We start from the raw sequence: 24,797 nt of genomic DNA on the forward strand, positions 1-24,797 counted from the left end.
GGTAATGAAAAAAATGATTTAAGCACAGAACTCTGAACTCACAAAGATAGGATAGATAATAGAATACTGTCTGCAAAGTGCCCAAATACAAATGGACTGAACACTGTGAATGTAATTAAATTATTACACTATAGATTTCAGAAATTGTTTCATATTGTTCTAATTGTATGTCGTTTGTTATTTTAAGAGACAGAGCCTTCTTACTTAGACAAAGGGGGTGGGATGTTCTGGTTGGTCTGGTGCTATCATGTATTCAAATGATAAATATACTAGCTCCCAAGATCTTGTTGCACCAAGATGAGCAAATTCTCATAAACATCACTTTTGCTGTGCAAACCTTACTACCCAAGTTAATTGATCAATAAAAGGCTAAAGCCTGTAATTGGGCAATAGAAAGGCAGGACTTGAAGATAGACTGAGTGGTCTCAGTAGAGACTAGAAGAAAGGGGATCAGGAGAGGAGGAGATGGACCATAAGCACATGGTCAGGAGAAAGAGCAAGTAACAAGAAGCATATGGCTGGGATATAAGTTAGAATAGCTCAAAACCTGTCAAATCTAGGCTTACAACTTGTAAATACAATACTAGACTGTGTGTCTTTTATCTAGGTTAGCTAGAACAAATAAATAATTCCTTTGACAAAATAGAAGAGTCAAAAAGGGGCATAACTTTATTTGTATAAAACACATGAAATAAAAGTAATTATCAGTAGATAATGATATAACATAAAAAAATAATATGCTACAAATTACTCAAAGCACATTAAGAACGGAATAAATATCTCACAAATTCCCAGTAATAAGTAGTTAAAATGTTACCTAGGTCCTTATGTTCTGATTTGTTTCTTTGCTTTGATAAACCCCACGACCCAAAACCTACCTGGGGAAGAAAGTGTCTATTTCATTTTACACATTACAGTCCATCATTGCAGGAGTCCAAGGCAGGTACTTAAGGCAGAAACCTGAGCAAAGATCCTGGAGGAATGCTACTTGCTGATTCACTCCTGGTCTCATTTTCAGGTACCTTTCTTATACAGCCCAGGTCCACAGCTTAGGGATTGTGTTGCCCACAGTTGACTAGATCCTTCTACATCATCTGCACTCAAGAATATGTAACAGTCACACACACAGGCCAATCTGATAGATGATACTGCAGCTGAGTCCCCCTTCCTAGGTGTGTCAGGTGGACAACCAATATTAGCCTTAGTTAAAAAAAAAAAAAAAAGTATGTAAAACTTTGTAAGAAAAAAACATAGTAAAATAGGAATGCAATACTAAACACAATGCTGACAATACATTAAGAGCAGCTTACTTTTATTTACAAAAGTTATTAAAATTAATATTCCAAAAATGTATTTGTAGTCTTCGGGGGGAAGGGAGACTCTGAAACCTCAGGACTCAGTTTTGTTCTTCTGATAAAAATCACTAGTTGCTGTGATCTTTTCACTTTTCAAAATTGAGCTTATGTTATAATCTCAATTTATAACATACTGATGTCCTCACAAACTTATCTGCATGATTCCAAAGTCTATAAAGAGCTTTTCTGTCACACCAAACATTTCTTGGTGAGTTCAGAGTTCTGCATTAATTATGTAGGAATTAAAAGCAGCATTTGGCAGTTTGCTAATGCTATACAGTTCCTGGAATTTGTCTCTTATGATAGAATTCCCTTATGTCTCTTAAGATCTACATGATGGGCAAAGTGTTGCAACACTGTTTACACAGTGCTTTTTACTGTATCAGTTTGGTTTTTGATCAGTGTTCCTTCCCAAGTCAATTTGCACGTATAACGTTTTGTTATAATTCACTCATGGTTAACGAGAAGTTCCTGCATTACCTGTATTTCTCTAAAACATTTTGATACTCCCTAAGTATAGAATGTTCAACATGGCCACCTTCTTCACCATTACAAGATCTCTCTAGTATGCAGTGGTGGAAGTTGAATATCGGTTGAACTATTAGTAAAGGTCTTCCCTTATTCTTTTCATTTTTAAGGTTTTTCTTTTATATAAATTCTTTAGCACTGAATTGTGAATGAACAATTACAAAAGGCTTTGCAAAAGTGTTTGCATTAATCTGGATTTTCTCTAGCATGAATTTTGTAGTGTCGAGTAACATTTGAACTATTTTTAAAGGCTTTACCACATTGTTCACATTTATAAGGCTTCTCGCCAGTATGAAGTCTCCAATGATATTTAAGATTTGAAGAAGAAGTAAAGGCCTTGCCACATACTTCACATTTGTAGGGTCTCTCTCCAGTGTGAATTCTTTCATGTTGTACAAGGGGTGAAGGATATTTGAAGGTCTTGTCACAGTGTTTGCATTTGTAGGGTTTCTCTCTAGTATGCATTATCTGATGTTTAGAGAATGCTGAGTGAACATTAAACCTCTTTCCACATTCATCACATTTATAAGGTTGCTCTCTAGTATGAATTCTCTGATGTTTAGAGAGCGATGTATGAACACTAAAGGCCTTGCCACATTCTTCGCATTTGTAGGGTTTCTCTCCAGTATGAACTCTTCGGTGAACAATAAGCCCCGAATAATTAGTAAAAGCTCGGCCACATTCTTCACATCTGTAGCGTTTCTCTCCAGTGTGGATTCGTTGATGCTTATGCAGATATGTAGAAAAGCTAAAAGCTTTGCCACATACTTCACATTTGTAGGGTTTCTCTCCAGTATGGATTCTTTGATGCTTAACCAGATAATCGGAACAGTTAAAAGCTTTGCCACACACTTCACATTTATATGGTTTCTCTCCAGTATGGATTCTTTTGTGTTGTTTAAGGTGGGAAGAATAGTTAAAAGATTTACCACATTCTTCACATGCATAGGGTTTCTCTCCAGTATGAATTCTTTGGTGTTGAATTAGATTATAACAATTAGTGAAGGCTTTCCCACAGTCTTTGCACTCATAGGGTTTTTCTCCACTATGTGTTCGCTGGTGATTCATGAACGTTGAGTAAATGGTAAAGGCTTTCCCACATTCACCACATTTATATGGCTTCTCTCCAGTATGAATTCTCTGGTGGTAAATAAGGTTTGCAGAACAGTTAAAGGCCTTGCCACATTCCTTGCATTTGTAGGGTTTCATGCCAGTATGGATTCGCTGATGCCTATGCAGATATGAAGAACAGCTAAAGGCCTTCCCACACTCACCGCATTTATAGAGTTTCTCTTCCCTGTGAATTTGTTGGTGTTGGTGAAGGTTAGAAGAACAGCTGAAAGCTTTGCCACATTCTTTACATTTATAGGGTTTCTCTCCAGTATGGATTCGCTGGTGCTTAGAAAGAATGCAGCGAACAGTAAAGGCCATGCCACATTCTTCACATTTGTAGGGTCTCTCTCCAGTATGGATTCTTTGATGTTGGATAAGGACTGAGTTCCTATCAAAGGCTTTCCCACATTCTTTACATTTGTGGGCTTTTGATCCTGTTTAAAAATTGTTAAAGTATCAGTAAAAGTATACCACCATACGTTATATTTATACTATTCATCTTAAATATGAATACTTTAAAATTGTGACTATATTTTGACATAAAATTAAGCATCATATAAATGGGAAACTATAGACATTTGCACACCTATATTCCCAGTAGCCTCATTCAGATACTACAGGTTTAAACAACATAATCCACCAATGAACTTAGAATATGAAGACAATGTGAAACAAACAAATAATAGGAAATTATGAAAGTTAAAAGCCAAACTTGATATAACACCTAAGTAAAAAACACCTAAGGTGCATTTTATTACATGAAAGAAACCCTTATTTAAAGATGTATTGCTGGTCTTGCATGAAAATTCAAAGTTTGAAAACATATCAAACAGGAAAGCAATGTTGATTGTGGTAAATTGGTTGCAGGTAGAAATATAGAAGATTTTTGAGTATACATTTTCAGTTTTCAAAGCTCTAAAATTGTGTAAAGATGTGCTGCATAACACTTTTAAATCAATACATGAAATCTTTAAGGCAGTGATATGTTTTACTAAAAATAAATACCTTAAAAATTAAATTGTGAAAAATTTCTAGTTTACCTACAAGGGGTATAATAAGTTCAGCTAAGGAAACTATGTGTCAATAAACACAAAAGTTACATAATTTCTAGGAATACTCATTTAGAAGGCTACAACAACTATTAAGTAACCAATGAAGGGAGAAAATACATGTGTCTTGAAATTAAGAATAATACTTTTATAGAAAATGGTAACATCACTTTTAACAGACCCATGGCATAGCTCTCTTTAATGTCTTATATTGTCTTTATTGGACAAGGTAATTAATATGGAATGGCTAAGCATGTTACATAATGTAAAAGAGTCTAGATTTAAAAATCAACAGAAAATAGAATTGTAAAATAACAAAAAGATTAAATTTTGGAGCCATAAATTTTTGAGACACTATTAAAGATCTACTAAAAAAAAAAACTTATCTAAATGTGTAGTTTTCAGCTAGACTACATACTTATAAAAGCAAAGCATTATAATATACTGCCACTGAGTGGCAAAAAAATAAATAAATAAAAATAAACCCAACCCTCATAAGATATACAATAAGGTTGCTCGGAAGATAAGGAACATTGATCTCCATCCCCACAACCCACAGGTTGGAAGGAGAAAATCAACCCTTGCATTTTTGTCACCTAACATTAAAATGAGCAGTGTCATGTGCACACATGTGTACACACACAAACACACACATGAAAACTCTTATGAAGCCAGTTTAGCTAATGAGCATGTAAATGAAGTTAGGGATGCTCATCTATGGTGTTACTGTGTTACTAAGTATACTAAATGTGTACCCTTTTTCTGAGTCATTGAAAGTAAAGTATGTTGTGATTTAGATGCTTCCAGGCAAAATAAAAGGACTGGGACCATGGAGATGGCTCAGCAGTCAACATGCCTGGCACACAAGTGAAGACTGGAGTCTCAGAAGTAAAAGTACCTGCCATACAAGTGTGAAGACTGGAGTCTCAGCAGTCAACATGCCTGCTACACAAGTGTGAAGACTGGAGTTTGGAGACCCAGAACTTTTGTAAATAGAGAGTGGGCACTGTGGCCAGCTTGTCATTCTAGGGTTGGAAGGTGAAGACATGGAAATCCCTAGAACAAATTGGCTACCTCGGAGGCTAGCTCTGAGTTCAACTGAGAGACCCTGCCTCACAGAATAAGGTAGAAGAGCCATCAAAGAGGATTCTCAACATCAACTTTGGTCCTCCATAGGCACATATTTACATGTGAATGTGTGTGCACACTCGCACCCATGCACAGGCAAACATATACATGCAAATATGTTTGCAGACAGAAACATGACACACACAGATACGAGAAAACAAGTTAAATAAAGGACGTTGGCAGACTGTGTAAACACATACAAAGCTTCTTGGAGAGAAAGAAAGAGGATTATCATGGGTAACATCATGAAGGAAAAGCCATTTGATAATACGATTTACACCCAAAATGTAACTTCTCAATTACAAATTGACTTGTCACCCATGAGAGCTGCTCACTCATTCCTACAGACCTAGATGGATGGCCGCTGATGCTTTTCTCCTCACTCTCCATGGATCTGAACTTTGTTCCAGAAAGGTGACCAGGTATGGCTTAGAGAAAGCAAGACCTGTTTGGAAAAGGAACACGAGGCTTGGCTATATTTTTCTGGAAATTAACATTTGCACCCAGTTCTGTTGCTTAGAAGAAAGAGAAGATAAAAGCTTTTGTAAAATTCTATCTTTAAACATGTCCTGAAAGACAGGATGCCTAGGAGTAACTTACAACCGGCAACTCTGAACTTCATTAAAAAGGAAAAGTATTAATGCTAATGGTGAGACCCGCTAACACACGTGCTGTGTGCCTCAGGCCACTGAGCTTCGAACATTGCCACTGCAGATGAATACTTTGAAAACACAAGGAAGAAAAAAAGAGTTTCTTGACTATATAGCAATTCCCTAATTTTTCCTTTTAAAATGGGCACATGAAACCAATCAATAAGCTAGAGGTTGGTGGTGCACACGTTTAATCCCAGCACTTAGGAGGCAGAGGGCAGGCAGATTTCTGAGTGTGACACTAGTCTGGTCTACAGAGCAAGTTCCATTATAGCCACAGTTACACAGAGAAACCCTGTTTTAAAAACCCAAAAGAAAAGAAGCAAATCAAAAGCACAAGCTCCCAGGAGATATTCTTCAAAGGCAGGGAGGCAGTCACATGTTGACAGTGACATAAGAGTTCACTATGGAAGTGATCCTCACCCAGGAACAGAAGGTTGCTGTAATTCTCCAACATCACTTCCTTATACAAATTCCACTGAGCAGGCTCCAGACATTCACACTCCTCTGGAGAGAAATCAATGGCCACATCTGTAAATGACAGAAGGTCCTGAAATAAAAACAAATGAATAGTATAAGTTAAATAAATAGGACAATTAATGATGTAAATACCAAAGTCAGCAAGCTGGCAGTCAACTTTTGTCCACGGTGAGGGAGAGCTAGAAATGCTTCTGAAATTGCTACGTAATGTTAATTACATTCTTCAAAATCATCTCTACTCAGAAACCTCACCCTGAGAGGGAAGTGCAGTGAAGATGCAGACCTGATGCAGCAGCTCTGGTCGAGGTTTCTGAGTGTGCACTTGGCCACTGGTGAAGCAAGGACAAGTCCCCTACTAAGTGACAGGAGTTTGAGCAGCCAAGAGGAGAACTCAGGGATGAAATTTAAGTGCAAGAGTTTTACACATTTGCACATTTCAAACAGCAAAAACAGCACTTGGGATATATTTACATTAAATGTAAATGTAACTTTAAATATGCTAAATCTAATTGCAATAGTGTGTTCTCTTTCTCCCTCTCTGTCAGGTATTCATGCTTCTGCTGTTCCTAAGGCAGAATTTGAACTCTTGACCCCACTGTATTGCTCTTCAAAGGTCTAGTGTTATGAATATATGACACTACCCTTTATTTTTTCTATTTTAAACTTTCTACGTTTCAGCTCACCTGTTTGCTTATAAAATTCCTCAATGATCTGAGGATACTAATATTTTTATTGTTTATAAGCTTATGAAAATTTACATACTAATGATAGATTATAAGACTATATATGTATGTATATATATATATATACACATACAGACACACTTTGTAGGATAATGCTCAATATATATACTTAGTATTGTAGGATAATACTCGATAGATAGATAGATAGATAGATAGATAGATAGATAGACAGACAGACAGACACACACACACACATATTCACACTTAGTATGATTTTAAGTAGGTTTTACTTTTATATTGAAAATGCTCAAAAGCCTGTCTTCCAGGCTTCTGTAATACACACTACAGCACTGTTACATAGAGTCACAATTCTGTGCAATAGTATCCTAAATGTCAAGCTCCTACCTAACTTACTTGTGCAAACAACTGGTCAATACTTTCTGTGTCTCTCTTCCCCAGCTCACTGGCCCATTGGAAACGCCCGTATCATCTTCAACTCTGATGAGATCTAATTCTTTGAAATATGTCTATGGCTGAGATCATATGCTACTTGTCTTTCCAGGTCTGAAACAGGAAGCCCATCTATACTCTCATGCTCCAAAGCTAAACAGGGCTGAACTGCACATATGTGTTAAGACGCATGCAGGAGGAACAATGAGTTGCTTTAGAAATGTGTCTCAGAGAGGTATGGCCCCAAGAACTACACACCTGGAGGACTTCGTGCTGTTGTGGAGTTTTACTCTGCTTGTTGCTTTCATAGGCCTCTTAATCTTATTGGGGTCTGGGATTCATCATTCAAACCACTCTGACACCAATCTCAGTCAAACAGGGCTGGCTTATTTAATGTACATGCCAAGAGTGATTGATCAGGGATACAGTGTAGACTCGTGAGCTGAATTGAGACCTCCAACTAGACTCCTAGAGCTTTTAAGCCTGAAATCCACAAACATCTGTGCCAACTTATTCCACTAATCAGGATTTAGGGATGAGGAACTTCAGCTCTGTGTCCTGAAAAAATACTCACAGAAGACAGTGTTGCTGGTCTCTTTTAAATCCAAGCTGATTTCTCAGTCCCAGCTAACAAACACTAACTGTCCCAGTAAAACAATGGGTTTGTGTCAGTAGTGCTGGTCTCTTGCTAATCACAGCTCTGTAGCTGTCTTCAGACACACCAGAAGAGGGCATCACATCCTATTACAGATGGTTGTGAGCCACCATGTGGTTGCTGGGAACTGAACTCAGAACCTCTGGAAGAGCAGTCAGTGCTCTTAACCACAGCCATCTGTCCAGCCCTATAGGAGTCTTTTGAAACCTCAAGCTTGCCTCTAATGACATACCTCCAACCAGCTCACAACTCTTAATCCCTCCCAAACAGTTCATCAGTGGAGACCAAGTATTCGAGTATATGAGCCTATGGGCCTGTTTTTACTCACACCACCAAAGGTTTTCCTGTTCTACACTGTGTTGAAACAAAACTCAAAGTATACTATGATACATTAATTATTATGGTTTGAAACCTTTACAACCATTAATGAATAACAGCTGAAAATACAACAAAGTAGAAAACAGTGAAAGTACTAAGCAGAACAGTCTCTAGACGTTTTCTTCTCAGAATGTGACAAAATAAATGTTTGTGAGAAATTCACCAACTATTGCTGGGTTACAGCACTCAAGATGACAAAACAAAGACCAGTTCATAAAATAGAAAAGGACTGGGCTAGGATACAGCTCATTGGACAGACACTCATTGGACAGATGTGTAAGGCCTGGGTTCAATTCCTAGCAAAAAGCAGGCGACAATAGGGAAAGGAGGTTTTGCTTACTTTCACCCTGCTCACATGTAGACCACCAAGGAAAGAATAGCCTACAAATTTCTGTCGCCTTCCTCAGGATGTCAAGAGCAGATTATGTATACAGTTTTGATCCTTCTTCAAACTTGACCAGGATGGTGAATTCTGACTTCTGTTCCTCAGAGAGCCAATGGGAAGAGCATTATAACTTGAATGCTAGGTTCAAAGCCAATAAAAATACAGGCCACAGGTCATTAAACATGTTCTTAGAATAGGTTTCAGAAATTCCACCCCAGCAAAGGTCACTGTTGCACCTAAAGCTCACACATCAATGAGAGTGGTGACACGGTGTTGCACATTTAATCTCAGTATCCAGGAAGGAGAGTTAGGTAGGTCTCTGTAAAGTCAAGGATACCTTGGTCAACATAGAGTTAAGGTCAGCTAAAGCTGCACACTGAGACCTTATCCAAAAAGAACTAAGGCATAAATCAAAGAAGCAAAAACGTTTTAGAAAAAAAGAGAACACCCTGCTCAAAAATTTCCTGAAGAATCTATTATGTTATCTGAAGGCCAGTTCAGATGGACACATCAAGAATATGCCTGAGCCCACATGTGGCCCATATATATATATATACAGCCACCAAAACTAGATAAGGTTGATGAAGCTAAAAAGTGCACTCGGAAAGGGACCGGATATAGATCACTCCTGAGAGACACATCCAGAGCATGTCCAATACAGAGGTCAATGCTAGCAGCAAACCACCGAACTTGAGATCAGGACCCACTTGTGTGTGTGTGGGGGGGGGGGGGGAGGATCAGAGGAAGTATTAAAAGAGGTGAAGGAGCTTACAACCCCGTAAAAACAACAATGCCAACCAACCAGCGCTTCCAGGGACTAAACCACTACCGAAAGACTATACGAGAACTAACCCAGGGCTCCAACTGCATATGTAGCAGAGAATAGGCATGTTGAGACACCAGTGGAAAGGGATGCCCTTGGTCCTGCTAAGGTTGGACCCCTAGTGCAGGGGAACATGGAGGGGCAATAAGGGGTATGTATAGGGGGAATACCCGTATGGGGGAGGGGGAGGGGAGGGAATGAGGGCTTATGGACAGGAAACTGGGAAGGGGAATAACATTTGAAATGTAAGTAAAGAAATATATCTAATAAAAATTTAAAAAATGTAAAGGCACTAAAATTTAAGAGTAAAATTATGATTGTTCTTTGAAAAGAAGCCAAACTATCTTTCCTCACCAGCTGTCTCTGGAATGTGATTACTTACAAATATGCTTGATAGTTTGTTTCTTCTTTTAATAATCAAAACGCTCCCCATCTAAGTACCCAATAAACCCACCGTTCTGCAGTGAAAAACTTCCTTTTTAAGTGAAAAGCACCATGTTGGAAGCCTATGTCAATCATCACTAAAATATTTTGTATTTCAGTTTAACAATATATGTTACACAAAAATATCTTATAATATGTTTTAATGAAGAGCTTAAATTATTTTATTTTCTAAATCATCATTATGAGAACCTACTCTAATTTTACATTACCAAATCACAAAGCAACATTTAGTCACAATGTATATTCATTTAAAAATTACTGGCTTCAACTTTCCAATTAAAAAAATGAAAAATATTCTATTCCTTCTCCCTAGAAAAACAGCCAATTACCAACACAATACTTTTTTTAATTAAATACATAAATTTTATTTGTATTACAAATCATTAAAAAGTCAGGTATAGGAGTATGTGGGCAGTACAACTTGAAGTCAATGCACAGTTAAAAATAAGACATGTGGGCTGAAGAAAAGGCTCGGAGGTAAAGCAGTATGCTCAGTTCCCTGAGTTCAATTCCCAGCAACCACCTGGTGGCTCATAACCATCTATAAGATCTGATGCCCTCTTCTGGCCTGCAGGCATATACGCAGGCAGAACATTGTACACATAGTAAGTAAATAAATCTTTTTTAAAAAATGAGAAATGATGAACAGGGTACGTTCAGAAGAGGTGAATCTGGGAGAAGTTAGAAGGAGTAGTAAGATTACATGTTCAAAATACATTGTATAAAATTCTAAAAGATTAATTATATTAAAAGATCAATAACAATTTCTTAACATACATACTATATTGAATTATAATTTCTAAACAAAAGTATTACAGTAAAAGACTTAGAAGAGTCAGGTGTAAGTGGGCAAGCTTTAATCCTAGCACTCAGGAGGCAGGGGCAGGCTGATTGCTGTGAGCTCAAGGCCAGCCTGGTCAATATGGTGGGACCCTGTCTCAAAAATGAACAAATACAAAGGACTAATGAAGGGAAAGGGGACTTGAGAAAAGCTAAAAACTGCATTTTAAAGATCCTACATTCAAATAATTTATTACTTATACAGGAATCTGTTGTTGTAAAAATATAAAAAATAAAAAAAGTATGATTGTCTTTTACCCGGCTAGGTCCTGCACTGTGGTGCCCCAAGATATCTGCTACATCCCAACTCCGCCGCAGCAGCCCAGTGTCTCCAGCCACCGCACACTTTCCTACACTCAAACCCTCACATAAAAGAACACATAACACAATAATCTTAGATCCAATTGATAAGATACAATTGCCCACTTAAACATACAAAGCCTGGTACCATCCAACTTAAAAACATTGATAACAACCTGTAAATACACAGAGCGAGATCTTTATGTCAGCCTCCATTGTCCAGCCTCTCCTCCTCCTCTCTTCCTCTCTCTTGTTCCAGTCTCCTCCTCTTCCTTCAAACTTTTCTCCCACCCATCCTTCCTTCTCATCCAATGACAGGCCTCCTTCTATCTTGTATCTGCCTCACCTGTGACATCATCCCACAGGAATCAAGCCAAAACAGGAATAAACTTATTATATAGAGCTGGACATTATAAAACTAAGGGTCTACTAATGTACTATACACAATTTAAATGGGAAATATTCCTAGCAAATAAAATTCACGAAATCACAAAACCCCTGCAAATAAAAGATATTAAGCATTTCCAATATATTCCTACAGTACAAATAAAAATCCACAAGGCAAACTTATTTTTCTACAAAAGGAATACTATACCTGTAATTTACTTTAAAATGTCTTTTGTGGTAAAGCTTTAAACAACTGGTATCAGGAAAAAAAATACATCTTTTTCTTTAAATTAAAAAAAAATATGCCTGCTAAATAAGTAAGGATACTAATAAATCAACACTGAAGTGCACTAGGAAAAGAAAAGCAATGGGGCTTTACATGACATACTGAACAGCCAGATAGAGTACTGGAGGCCAACGGAAGACACAGCATTCGGAAGGAAGCCTGAGCAAACATGGCAGCTTTCCTCAGTCAAGAGAACTGTGAAGGCAGACCGAAAACAGAACACTCAAGTAAGTATAAAATGGGAAAAAGAAAGAGGAAGCCAATCTAGGGAGGACACAACATGTTCTTGATTAATAGAGCATAAGAGCGCAGTCAGAGCAAGCATGGGGAACAGGCAGTAAGAAGTGGGCATCTTGTATGGGCTCCCAATACCAGCCTTCAGTTCCTCCCTGCTTTCCCTGCACAATGAAAGTGAAATTAGCCTGTTCTTCCCAGGTTGCTTTTGGTCATGGTGTGTAACACAGCAGATGAAACTCAAACTTATAAACTGGTACCAGGATTTCAGCACTGCTGCTACAGCAGATCTGACTTTGTTGCTAGAAAGAGAAATGGGAAAGGAGTTTGGAACTTTGGCCTGGAAAGTTCGTTGGGTGCTTAGAGCTTGAGAGGCTGTTCTGTGGAACTTGGAAGAAAAGGATGCTAAGAATAATGCAGATGAAGGAAGCTTGGCTTGACAAGTCTTTATCAAAACCCTTCATGTTAAATTTTGAGTTAAGAACCTGGGATTTATCTGTTCAGCTAGCACTGAAGAAACAACTATGATTAACAAGAGACCAGCACTACCGACGGGAACCTGTTAATTTACTGGAACAAGTGGTGTGTGTTACCTGGGACTGAGAAATCAGCTATGATTACAGAGACCAGCATCACTGAGGTACTGTCCTCTGTGAGTATTTCCTTAGGACCAGCACACGGAAACTATGGTGGAAAGAATCAAGACTGTATGAGTCTCCCACATGGTACTGACTTTGAAGGCATAAAGAGGATGAAAAGCAGCTGGAACTTAGCACTGTGAAAGGCTAGGTGAGGCCATTGGTGGAAAGCGCAGCCTCAGAGGCAGTGGAGACCCCATGAGTGACAGAATCGTGGAGACCAAATACAAGCAAATGACTCATAAAGTCATATATCATGATCAGGTTGCTTTTATCCTGGAAATGTAGGGTTGCTTAAATCTGATATTTGACAGAGGCAAAAAAAAAAAAAACATACACTGGAAAAAAGATAACAATAAATAAACCTTCAATAAATGATGCTTGGGAAACTTGCATGACCACATGCAGAAGAATGAAACTAGACCTGCATCTACTGTCCTGCACCAAGTTAGATCCAAGTGGATCAAAACCCTCAATTTGAAACCTGAAACACTAAACTGCTAGAAGAAAATATAAGCAGTACCTGACAAGAAATAGGTGCAGGAAAGGACTTTTTAAACAGGACTCCATTTGACAGAAATTAAGACCAACAACTTACAGGTGGGATTTCATAGAACTAAAAACTTAGGTACAGCTAAGGAAACAACCAACTGAGCACAAAGAAGCCCACGGGATAGGAGAGACACGTTGCTGTCTACACATCTGTCCGGGTTTAATACCCAAAATATACTAAGAACTCAAAAGAAAAAAAATTCAAGGAAATAAATGATACAATTAAAAACTGAGCTAGGCTATACAAAGACCTCAAGAAGTTAGACCGCAGGGAGACAAATAACCCTATTTAAAAATGGAGTTCAAAGCTAAACAAAGAATTCACAGCTGAGGAATGCCGAATGACTGAGAAACACCTAAAGAAATGTTCAACATCTTTAGTCATAAGGGAAATGCAAATCAAAACAACCCTGAGATTTCACCTCACACCAATAAGAATGGCTAAGATCAAAAACTCAGGTGACAGCAGATGCTGGCCAAGATGTGGAGAAAGAGGAACACTTCTCCATTGTTGGTGGGATTGCAGACTGGTACAACCATTCTGGAAATCAGTCTGGAGGTTCCTCAGAAAATTGGACATTGAACTACCTGAGGACTCAGCTATACCTCTCTTGGCATATACCCAAAAGATGCCCCAACATATAACAAAGACACATGCTCCACTATGTTCACAGCAGCCTTATTTATAATAAGCAGAAGCTGGAAAGAACCTAGATGCCCTTCAACAGAGGAATGGATACAGAAAATGTGGTACATCTACACAATGGAATATTACTCAGCTATCAAAAACAATGACTTTATGAAATTCATAGGCAAATGGAGGGAACTGGAAAATATCATCCCGAGTGAGGTAGCCCAATCACAGAAAAACACACATGGTATGCACTCATTGATAAGTGGATATTAGCCCAAAGGTTTGAATTACCCTAGATGCACAGAACACATGAAACTCAAGAAGGATGACCAAAATGCAAATGCTTCACTCCTTCTTTAAAAGGGGAACAAGAATATCCTTGGGAGGGAATAGGGAGGCAAAGTTTAGAACAGAGGCAGAAGGAACACCCATTCAGAACCTGCCCCACATGTGGCCCATCCACCAAACTAGATGGACGAAGCAAAGAACTGCAGGCCGACAGGAGCTGGATGTAGATCTCTCCTGAGAGACACAGCCAGACTACAGCAAATACATAGGCGAATGCCAGCAGCAAACCACTGAACTGAGAACAGGACCCCCGTTGAAGGAATCAGAGAAAGGACTGGAAGAGCTTGAAGGGGCTCCAGACCCCATATTAACAACAATGCTAAGTAACCAGAGCATCCAGGGACTAAGCCACTACCCAAAGACTATACATGGACTGACCCTGGGCTCCAACCTCATAGGTAGCAATGAATATCCTAGTAAGATCACCAGTGGAAGGGGAAGCCCTTGGTCCTGCCAAGACTGAACACCTAGTGAATGTGATTGTTGGGGGGAGGGTGGTAGTGGGGGGAGGATGGGGAGGGGAAGTCTATATAGAAGGGGATGGGGAGGAAGTCCCACACCCGCGGATCCCGGCCCGCAGCAGCTCTCTGCTCCCAAACCCCGTGGGAGAGAGACCTCACCGCCTGATCAGGTGGACACTCCTGAGGCTGCAGAGCGGAGGAGACCACCAACACTGCCCACCCCTGCCCACATCCCTGGCCCAAGAGGCAACTGTATAAGGCCTCTGGGTTCGCGTAGGGGAGGGCCCAGGAGCGGCAGGACCCCTGTGCCTGAGACACCGCCGGAACCTGAAGGAAACAGACCGGATAAACAGTTCTCTGCACCCAAATCCCGTGGGAGGGAGAGCTAAACCTTCAGAGAGGCGGACACGCCTGGGAAACCAGAAGAGACTGCACTCTGTGCACATCCAGACGCCAGAGGAAAACACCAAACGTCATCTGGAACCCTGGTGCACGGAGGCTCCCGGAAAGAGCTGCACAGATCTTCCCGGTTGCTGCCGCCACGGAAAGGACTTAGGCAGTACCCCACGAGCAAACTTGAGCCTTGGAACCACAGGTAGGACAAACTTTTCCCCTGCAAGAAACCTGCCTGGTGAACTCAAGACACAGGCCCACAGGAACAGCTGAAGACCTGTAGAGAGGAAAAACTACACGCCCGAAAGCAGAACACTCTGTCCCCATAACTGGCTGAAAGAAAACAGGAAAACAGGTCTACAGCATTCCTGACACACAGGCTTATAGGACAGTCTAGCCACGGTCAGAAATAGCAGAACAAAGTAACACTAGAGATAATCTGATGGGGAGAGGCAGGAACCCAAGCAACAGAAACCAAGACTACATGGCATCATCGGAGCCCAATTCTCCCACCAAAATAAACATGGAATATCCAAACACACCAGAAAAGCAAGATCTAGTTTCAAAATCGTATTTGATCATGATGCTGGAGGACATCAAAAAGACGTGAGGAACTCCCTTAGAGAACAAGTAGAAGCCTACAGAGAGGAATCGCAAAAATCCCTGAAAGAATTCCAGGAAAACATAAATGAACAAGTAGAAACCCATAGAGAGGAGACACAAAAATCCCTGAAAGAATTCCAGGAAAACACAATCAAACAGTTGAAGGAATTAAAAATGGAAATAGAAGCAATCAAGAAAGAACACATGGAAACAACCCTGGACATAGAAAATCAAAAGAAAGGACAAGGAGCTGTAGATACAAGCTTCACCAACAGAATACAAGAGATGGAAGAGAGAATCTCGGGAGCAGAAGATTCCATAGAAATCATTGACTCAACTGTCAAAGATAATGTAAAGCAGAAAAAGCTACTGGTCCAAAACATACAGGAAATCCAGGACTCAATGAGAAGATCAAACCTAAGGATAATAGGTATAGAAGAGAGTGAAGACTCCCAGCTCAAAGGACCAGTAAATATCTTCAACAAAATCATAGAAGAAAACTTCCCTAACCTAAAAAAAGAGATACCCATAGGCATACAAGAAGCCTACAGAACTCCAAATAGATTGGAACAGAAAAGAAACACCTCCCGTCACATAACTGTCAAAACACCAAACGCACAAAATAAAGAAAGAATATTAAAAGCAGTAAGGGAAAAAGGTCAAGTAACATATAAAGGCAGACCTATCAGAATCACACCAGACTTCTCGCCAGAAACTATGAAGGCCAGAAGATCCTGGACAGATGTCATACAGACCCTAAGAGAACACAAATGCCAGCCCAGGTTACTGTATCCTGCAAAACTCTCAATTAACATAGATGGAGAAACCAAGATATTCCATGTCAAAACCAAATTTACACAATATCTTTCTACAAATCCAGCACTACAAAGGATAATAAAGGGTAAAGCCCAACATAAGGAGGCAAGCTATACCCTAGAAGAAGCAAGAAACTAATCGTCTTGGCAACAAAACAAAGAGAATGAAAGCACACAAACATAACCTCACATCCAAATATGAATATAACAGGAAGCAATAATCACTATTCCTTACTATCTCTCAACATCAATGGCCTCAACTCCCCAATAAAAAGACATAGATTAACAAACTGGATACGCAATGAGGACCCTGCATTCTGCTGCCTACAGGAAACACACCTCAGAGACAAAGACAGACACTACCTCAGAGTGAAAGGCTGGAAAACAACTTTCCAAGCATATGGTCAGAAGAAGCAAGCTGGAGTAGCCATTCTAATATCAAATAAAATCAATTTTCAATTAAAAGTCATCAAAAAAGATAAGGAAGGACACTTCATATTCATCAAAGGAAAAATCCACCAAGATGAACTCTCAATCCTCATCTTCGATTGGTTTATATACAAGTGTGCAATTTCTAGGCTTGAAAGTAAAATGATGCTATCTGGTGCTGGATAGAGGAGCCTTATTTTTTATTATGGCAGCTTGCTATTTTTGTAACATGGTGATTTGGTTGAACACAATAAAGTACAGTAGTAACTGATCTCCCCTTCTTCCTGGATGAGTGAGGAGATGATTAAATGTTGATGTCAGCATCCTTGAGCATATTCAGATGAGCTTCTGCTTCTGTTGAAAAGGATGCTGTGTTTGATTGTGGTCCGAAGCTTTGAAGCACTACTTGGCATCTCCTTCCTTGGAGGTCTCACTGTTTAAACATAACAGATTTGATAGCTTGTTGGTAAGGTGAGGTCCAGCTTGTCTCCACTAGGTCATCTTCATGTGAATCCGGTGGTTATACGGTTTTGTTTTAGGGATATTTCATTTTTTTAATAACGGTTTTAGCTGACATTCATGGAGAGAATGAATCCTTAGAACTGTGCCACTAGTGAAAGGAAATCCTGTCTAGAGTATGTTTCTTTACAAAGCTGTGTCACACCATCCTTTGGGCCCTCTGCTGAAAAAGTAGAATCAAGTCTCAAATAATGCCTTTTAAATTGTATCCTCTAGTATTATAGATGTAGGACAGTACTGTATCATACCTCTGTGGATGTAAAATAGCTTGTACCTGCTTTATGATACGTAGTAGTGACTGTGCTTTATCAGAGCTGTTTTTAATGATGTTGCTCAGAATGTTTTCTTTCCAGATGATGATTGAGAAGCTAATTTTAAAAAAAAAAAATGGTGCCAGGTACCACAAGAGTAACAGAACTGTGCTGTTTTCTCGGGTTTTGTTTTTTTACTTTTTTTTTTTTTTTAATGGAGTGTGCTGGATGTCTCTACAGTTTTGTTCAGATGACTGCAGAATCTGGAAAAGCTGTTGCTGCTGTTGATGCATAACACACTGCTATTATTGGTCTTTTTATATAAATATAAATATATATATACAGATATATAATTTGAATTTTTTGAAACTTTACCTGTGCTGTCAACTTTCGAAAAAAGTATCCCCGTTTACTGTGTTGAGTTGGCACTGTACAGAAATTAACAGCCATATTGGTCTAGAAATGTTGAACTTAAGTTTTTTCCATTTGTACAGGGGTAACACACTGTATTAAATATGTAAGGTCTTATCTACGTGGGTTTGATTACAAAAACTAATAAAGTATTCTCTTAATTTAAAAAAAAATGACATGTCCTCCACTATGTTCATCGCAGCCTTATTTATAATAGCCAGAAGCTGGAAAGAACCCAGATGCCCTTCAACAGAGGAATGGATACAGAAAATGTGGTACATCTACACAATGGAATATTACTCAGCTATCAAAAACAACGGCTTTATGAAATTCGTAGGCAAATGGTTGGAACTAGAAAATATCATCCTGTGTGAGGTAACCCAATCACAGAAAAACACACATGGTATGCACTCATTGATAAGTGGCTATTAGCCCAAATGCTTGAATTATCCTAGATGCCTAGAACAAATGAATCTCAAGACGGATGATCAAAATGTGAATGCTTCACTCCTTCTTTAAAAGGGGAACAAGAATACCCTTGGTAGGTAGTAGAGAGGCAAAGATTAAAACAGACACAGAAGGAATACCCATTCAGAGCCTGCCCCACATGTGGTCCATATATATACAGCCACCCAATTAGACAAGATGGATGAAGCAAAGAAGTGCAGGCCGACAGGAGCTGGATGTAGATCGCTCCTGAGAGACACAGCCAGAATACAGCAAATACAGAGGCGAATGCCAGCAGCAAACCACTGAACTGAGAATAGGTCCCCTATTGAAGGAATCAGAGAAAGAACTCGAAGGGCTTGAAGGAGCTCGAGACCCCTTATGAACAACAATGCCAAGCAACCAGAGCTTCCAGAGACTAAGCCACTACCTAAAGACTATACATGGACTGACCCTGGACTCTGACCCCATAGGTAGCAATGAATATCCTAGTAAGAGCACCAGTGGAAGGGGAAGCCCTGGGTCCTGCTAAGACTGAACCCCCCAGTGAACGTGATTGTTGGGGGGAGGGTGGCAATGGGGGAGGATGGGGAGGGGAACACCCATAAAAAAGGGGAGGGGGAGGGATTAGGGGGATGTTTGCCCTGAAACCGGGAAAGGGAATAACACTGGAAATGAAATAATAAACACTCAAGTTAATTAAAAAATATATATAGATATTAAAAAAAAGGGGGAGGGGGAGGGAGTAGGGGGATGTTGGCCTGGAAACCGGGGAGGGGAATAACAATTGAAATGTAAATAAGAAATACTCAAGTTAATAAAGATGAAAAAAAAACTGAGCTAGGGATTTAAACAAAGTTCTCAATAGAAGAAACAAAAATAGCTAAAGATATGCATTAAAAAGTGCTGCTCGAGTGCTGCCATCGCCGCCTGGGACGGAGCTGAGAGCCGGACGTCCGCAGGCTGATGAGAGCCGCCAGTCAACAGCTGCGTGCTCTCCTCAGGCCGAGTCCTGTCTGCGCTGCCGCAGGGAGGCCGCCCGGCCCAGCGAACCGAACCAATGCTGGACCTGGAGGTGGTGCCTGAAAGCTTTCTGGGGAACGAGCAATGGGAATTCACACTGGGAATGCCTCTGGCTCAGGCAGTAGCCATTCTTCAGAAGCACTGTCGCATCATCAAAAATGTCCAGGTTCTCTACAGTGAGCAGTCTCCTCTAACCCATGACCTCATCCTTAACCTGACTCAAGATGGGATCAAGCTTCTATTTGATGCTTTCAATCAGAGACCTAAGGTGATTGAAGTTTATGACTTAACAAAAGTAAAGTTAAAGTATTGTGGAGTGCATTTTAACTCTCAGGCCATCGCTCCTACCATTGAGCAAATTGACCAGTCTTTTGGTGCAACCCATCCAGGAGTGTACAACTCTGCTGAGCAGCTCTTCCACCTCAACTTCAGAGGACTGTCTTTCTCTTTTCAGTTAGACTCATGGACGGAGACTCCCAAGTATGAGCCCAATTTTGCCCATGGTCTAGCTTCTCTTCAGATACCCCATGGAGCAACTGTAAAATGAATGTACATCTATAGTGGAAACAGCCTCCAGGATACCAAGTTGTGGACCCGGAGTATTGGCAGATACCAAAATGAGAGTATTTGAGCGTGCGGTGTATTTTGGTGATTCTTGCCAAAATGTTCTTAGCATGCTTGGCTCTCCACTCAAAGTCTTCCATAAATCTGAAGACAAGATGAAAATTCACTCTCCTTCCCCTCATAAACAAGTTCCATCCAAGTGCAAGGACTACTTTTTTAACTATTTCACTCTTGGAATGGACATCCTGTTTGATGCAAATACACACAAAGTGAAGAAGTTTGTCCTGCATACCAATTACCCTGGGCATTATAATTTTAACATTTACCACCGCTGTGAGTTCAAGATCCCACTAGCCATAAAGAAAGAAAATGCAGGTGGTCAAACTGAAATATGCACAACCTATAGCAAGTGGGACAGCATCCAAGAGCTTCTGGGCCATCCTGTGGAAAAGCCGGTTGTCTTGCACAGATCCTCATCCCCAAATAATACCAACCCATTTGGCTCTACATTCTGCTTTGGTCTTCAGCAGATGATCTTTGAGGTCATGCAGAACAACCACATTGCCTCAGTGACCCTGTATGGCCCCCCTAGGCCTGGTGCCCACCTGAGAACAGCAGAGCTGCCCTAAGGACTTCACTGTTCCCCTCTGTCCATGGAACTGTGCATCACATCCAATTCAGTGGGTCTCTGTGCCACCACCCTGTGTGTTTTCTTGGGCACCTTGGCAGTGTTGAAGGGCTGTGGGACTTGGGTTTGGAAGTAGAATTTGGGCTGAGTTTTCTGCCTTGGGACAGAGGACCCAGCTGTCCAAAGCCTGCTGTTGCCATGAGAGAACAGTCTGCAAAGAGAAGCACAAACTTTGAGCCTGGATGAGGGCTCTCTTATTAACATGTAATAAAGGACACGCCAGCCCTGTCCTGCACATGGGGAAGACGGGGCTCTTTATCTAAGGACCTGTACCTAGTAGAGAACAGGGTCCTGCTTTTGACCCGACATTGCCATGTGCTCAACTTAAGGTGAGCAGAGCAGATGTATAGCATGTCAGTAGTACTTGGTTGCAATATTTGCACTACATCCACTTTAGTTACTTGATGAGCTGGCTGTGGCTGGTGTGGCCCAATGCCCTTACCTGTTTCTTCTGTGTGAATGCTCCTTGCCATGCCCAGGTGGCATACCCAAGTGGTTGAAATACAGTTTTCTCCCAGGTATGTACCAGGCCTGGTTCCCACTGCTGCTCTGGGAGCCAGCCTTTAAGGTCACCTGTGTCCCTTGGTCCAACCTGGCTGACAGGGCTGCATGTCTCCATCTTGTTTGCCTCTTTTATTTAATGCCAAAGTGTTAGCCAAAGACACCTTCCTCCTTTTGTTACATTACAGCATTCTGTTATGCACTGTGGGCCAGCTCCTTGCCCTAGTTTTGGGCACTGGCCTGGCTACTTGGTTTAAAGCCTAGGGGCTCAAGGAACACTAGGCTGCTTGGTTTCTTACATGGGTCTTGCTAATGGGAAATAGCATATATGTGCTTTAAAATAGTAGTCCTTTTGAAAAGAATTGAGAAGAGAAACATATAATTTTATCCCATTTTTAATATTTTGGTCTAGCAACTTGTGATACATAGATGACAATTTTGTGAGTTTTTCAAATGTGTGTACAGATTTTTGTAAATAATGACTTTTGTAATTAACTCATGTACAGCCTCATCTTGTATAGTTCATGATGAATGTGCAGGGGACCTGCCCCAGCTGTCTGTTGGTTCCTGTACCTACAGCCAGGCCTGTGTGGCACTCCCATGACTGATTGACAGGTGTCTTCCCATTTGGACCTTCATCTGGCCAGAGACCCTGCATATCTCACTGTCAGGGTAGCCAGGACTGTCCCCATCCTCTTGAACAGAGGAGACTTCCTCATCCCGATCCAATAAATTAGCACCTCACTGACAGTTTGCCATATGCTGCCATGTGCTGGGGTGTTTGTACTACAAAAAAAAAAAAAAAAAAAAAAAAAAAAAAAAAAAAGTGCTCCTAATCCTTAGCTATTAGGGAAATCAAAACAACTTTGAGATTTCTCCTTACCACAGTCAGGAAGGCTAAGATCAACAAAACAACTGACAAAAAAAATCCCGGGAAGGAGTGGAGAAAAGGAACCCCCAGTCACTGTTGTACTGCAACCAGGTATAGCAACTCTGGAAAGCAGTATGGAGGACCCACAAAAAGCTAAAAAATAAGTCAACATAAGACTCAGCCTATGCCCAAAGGACTGTACATCCTACTTGGCAAAAACTAGATCAACCATGTCGGTTGCTTCTTTATTCATAATAGCCAGGAAACGGAAGTAACCTAATATTCTTTTAACTGAAAAATGAATAATCACACACACACACACACACACACACACACACACACACACACACACACCGTGGAGCACTATTAAGCTGTAAGTAAAAACAAACCATATACTTGACATGTACCATGTTGATGCAGAATACCACAAGTTCTCTCTCATCAGTAGTTTCTAGCTCCAAATTTTTAGAAGTGAGTTACACAACGTGAAGTAACCATGGAAACCAGGAATGTATAAAGGGAGCATGTGGGGAGGGACGTGAGAGAGGAGTAGCAGACACAGGTGCTCCTAAGTGGGAAATGGAAAACCAGGGTAGGGGTAGGTGGGGACTTCATCTGGGAAGAGAGAGGGAGGGCAACACAGATGGAGAAAGGGGATGAGATAAGGACAAATAACACCAAACTTCATGAAATCATACTAATTTATACTTACCAAAAATTATACACTATACAATGTATACATCATTGACAAAAAGCACAAGAAATCTCAACCCCAGAGTTAACTCTCTAGGCCTTGTGATGCTTAATTATCTGAAGTTATTTGTTTTTATACTTTGTGCATAAGTTGTTGGCAGCTTGAGTGTTGGTGTATAACCTGGTGCTCCTGGAGGCCAGATGTTACTGGCTCCCTGGAACTGCGGTTAAGACAATTGCACACCACCATGTATGTGCTGGGAACTGAATGGTGTTCCTCTGCTAGAGAAACAAGTGCTCCTATTTTTTGAGGGAAAAAAAAAAAGTTGTTTTGTCTCCGATAAGTCTCTTGTAGCACACCTGGCCTTGATGCAGGGAGTCACCCTGAACAACTGATTTCCTGCTTCCAACTCCCAAATGCAGATGTAACAGGATACACTGGAGTTTTCTTTTTAATCGTAGATCTGTTTGATAAATGTGGCAAAAACAGCACAAACGGCAGGGTGAGCAGCCGGCTGTATACAATCACAGAACTCTGAGTGATCCACAGCTCTTCAACTTCATCTCTCAATCTTTCCACACACACTAAATTTCTGACATCGCAGTCTCTGGTGCAATTGTTTGTGGTAATATTTTCTAATATTTTCATTCTGCAGTGTTGTAGGATTGGTGATTGCTGGGATGGTGCAAAGCTTGGAGTACCCCCTTTCCCCCTTTATGAGGTTTTTGGTTGGTTGGTTGGGTTTTTTTGTTTGTTTATTTGTTTGCCTCATAAGGGTGTGTGAGTGTGTGAGCATTCTAGTCACAGTGGGTAAATGAGGAATTCCTATCCAAAGTGAGCCGCCCTGAAAACTAACAATTTATTCCAAAGAAAGTGGGCGAACATCCTATACACCAAACTCCCCCACAGAACTCCCTGTCCTGGAAACTATGTGCTTGGTATATGAACTCAAAACCAGAATGCTGGGCCAGTCATAGAACACAAGAGGGCCCAGAAAAAACCCATTTGCTCTAAATGTCCTGAGAAATCTGATAACGCAATACGAAAGCTAGTAACAGCAAGCTTCCCCAGTCAAGGTGGCATGTGAGCTCTCCAGTACAACCTGCCTCTCGCACGGTCAGCCAAGCCACCCTGCTCTAGCAATCCTGGATTTTCCAAGGTTTCCATTCTTGCACTAGCAGGCCATCTCTCAGGTCACTGAAACACAAGATTGACTCTGGCAGCCGCTCGGTCCTAACAGAGCACTCATTCCTTGCACCATGCGTGCGCCCCCTCCCTGGCACTCTGGCTAATCCCAGGTCGGCAATGAGCATCCAGTGGGCTTCTCTCCGCCTCCCGCCCAGCCCTTCCCCCACTCCCTGCACGCCGGACCTGCCCACCCCGTAGAGTTCCTGAGGTCTTGAGAGCTAGGCTACACCCTGGACTAACCTCCATGTCCAGCACGGAGCGCAAGCCACACAGCCCCAACTTTGAGAACGCCGGAGAGTTTGGAGAAACACAAAAGCAAAATGAACCGGAAACACAGAGACCAGAATCCGGTCTAGCGGGGGGCATGCTGAAAGAGACTACATTTCCCACAAGTCTATGTGAAGGACTACCGTGAACCAAAGAAAACAAGGAGTACAGTTTATTTCCCACGGACTGTAACTGTAATTCAGCTGTTTTTAAAGTCCCAAATTTACAAAGGGCTTGTGGGAATATGAGTCCAGCCTTTGACGGCAATGTGTAATGAGTTTACTTCTTATTCTGATCAATACTGTGACTTAAAAAGCTCAGGTGTACGTAGA

General features: G+C 40.7%; 1 protein-coding gene and 1 pseudogene across 5 annotated transcripts; one reads left to right on the forward strand and one right to left on the reverse strand.

Moving 5' to 3' along the window:
- Positions 1 to 645: 645 nt before the first annotated feature.
- Zfp708 (zinc finger protein 708) lies at positions 646 to 24,533 on the reverse strand. Of its 4 annotated transcripts, XM_087640022.1 has the most exons (6): positions 24,439 to 24,533; positions 20,862 to 21,095; positions 8,810 to 8,948; positions 6,247 to 6,373; positions 5,523 to 5,618; positions 646 to 3,430 (listed from the first exon to the last, which is right to left on the reverse strand). In XM_087640022.1, the coding sequence occupies exons 4-6, from the start codon at positions 6,278 to 6,280 to the stop codon at positions 2,070 to 2,072; spliced, it is 1,491 nt and encodes a 496-aa protein (XP_087496148.1). In that variant the 5' UTR covers positions 6,281 to 6,373; positions 8,810 to 8,948; positions 20,862 to 21,095; positions 24,439 to 24,533; the 3' UTR covers positions 646 to 2,069. The 4 variants fall into 4 exon arrangements, with proteins under 4 accessions (XP_087496148.1, XP_087496141.1, XP_087496144.1 ...); XM_087640015.1 differs by lacking the exons at positions 8,810 to 8,948; positions 20,862 to 21,095; XM_087640018.1 differs by lacking the exons at positions 5,523 to 5,618; positions 8,810 to 8,948; positions 20,862 to 21,095.
- LOC147996142 (phagosome assembly factor 1 pseudogene) lies at positions 19,654 to 20,963 on the forward strand (annotated as a pseudogene). Its single transcript, XR_015674279.1, has one exon. The product of XR_015674279.1 is annotated as a phagosome assembly factor 1 pseudogene (transcript).
- Positions 24,534 to 24,797: the final 264 nt, after the last annotated feature.

The sequence above is a fragment of the Rattus norvegicus genome, chromosome 2 (genome assembly GCF_021556685.1).
Source record: "Rattus norvegicus strain SHRSP/BbbUtx chromosome 2, alternate assembly SHRSP_T2T, whole genome shotgun sequence".
Classification (NCBI taxonomy): Eukaryota; Metazoa; Chordata; class Mammalia; order Rodentia; family Muridae; genus Rattus; species Rattus norvegicus.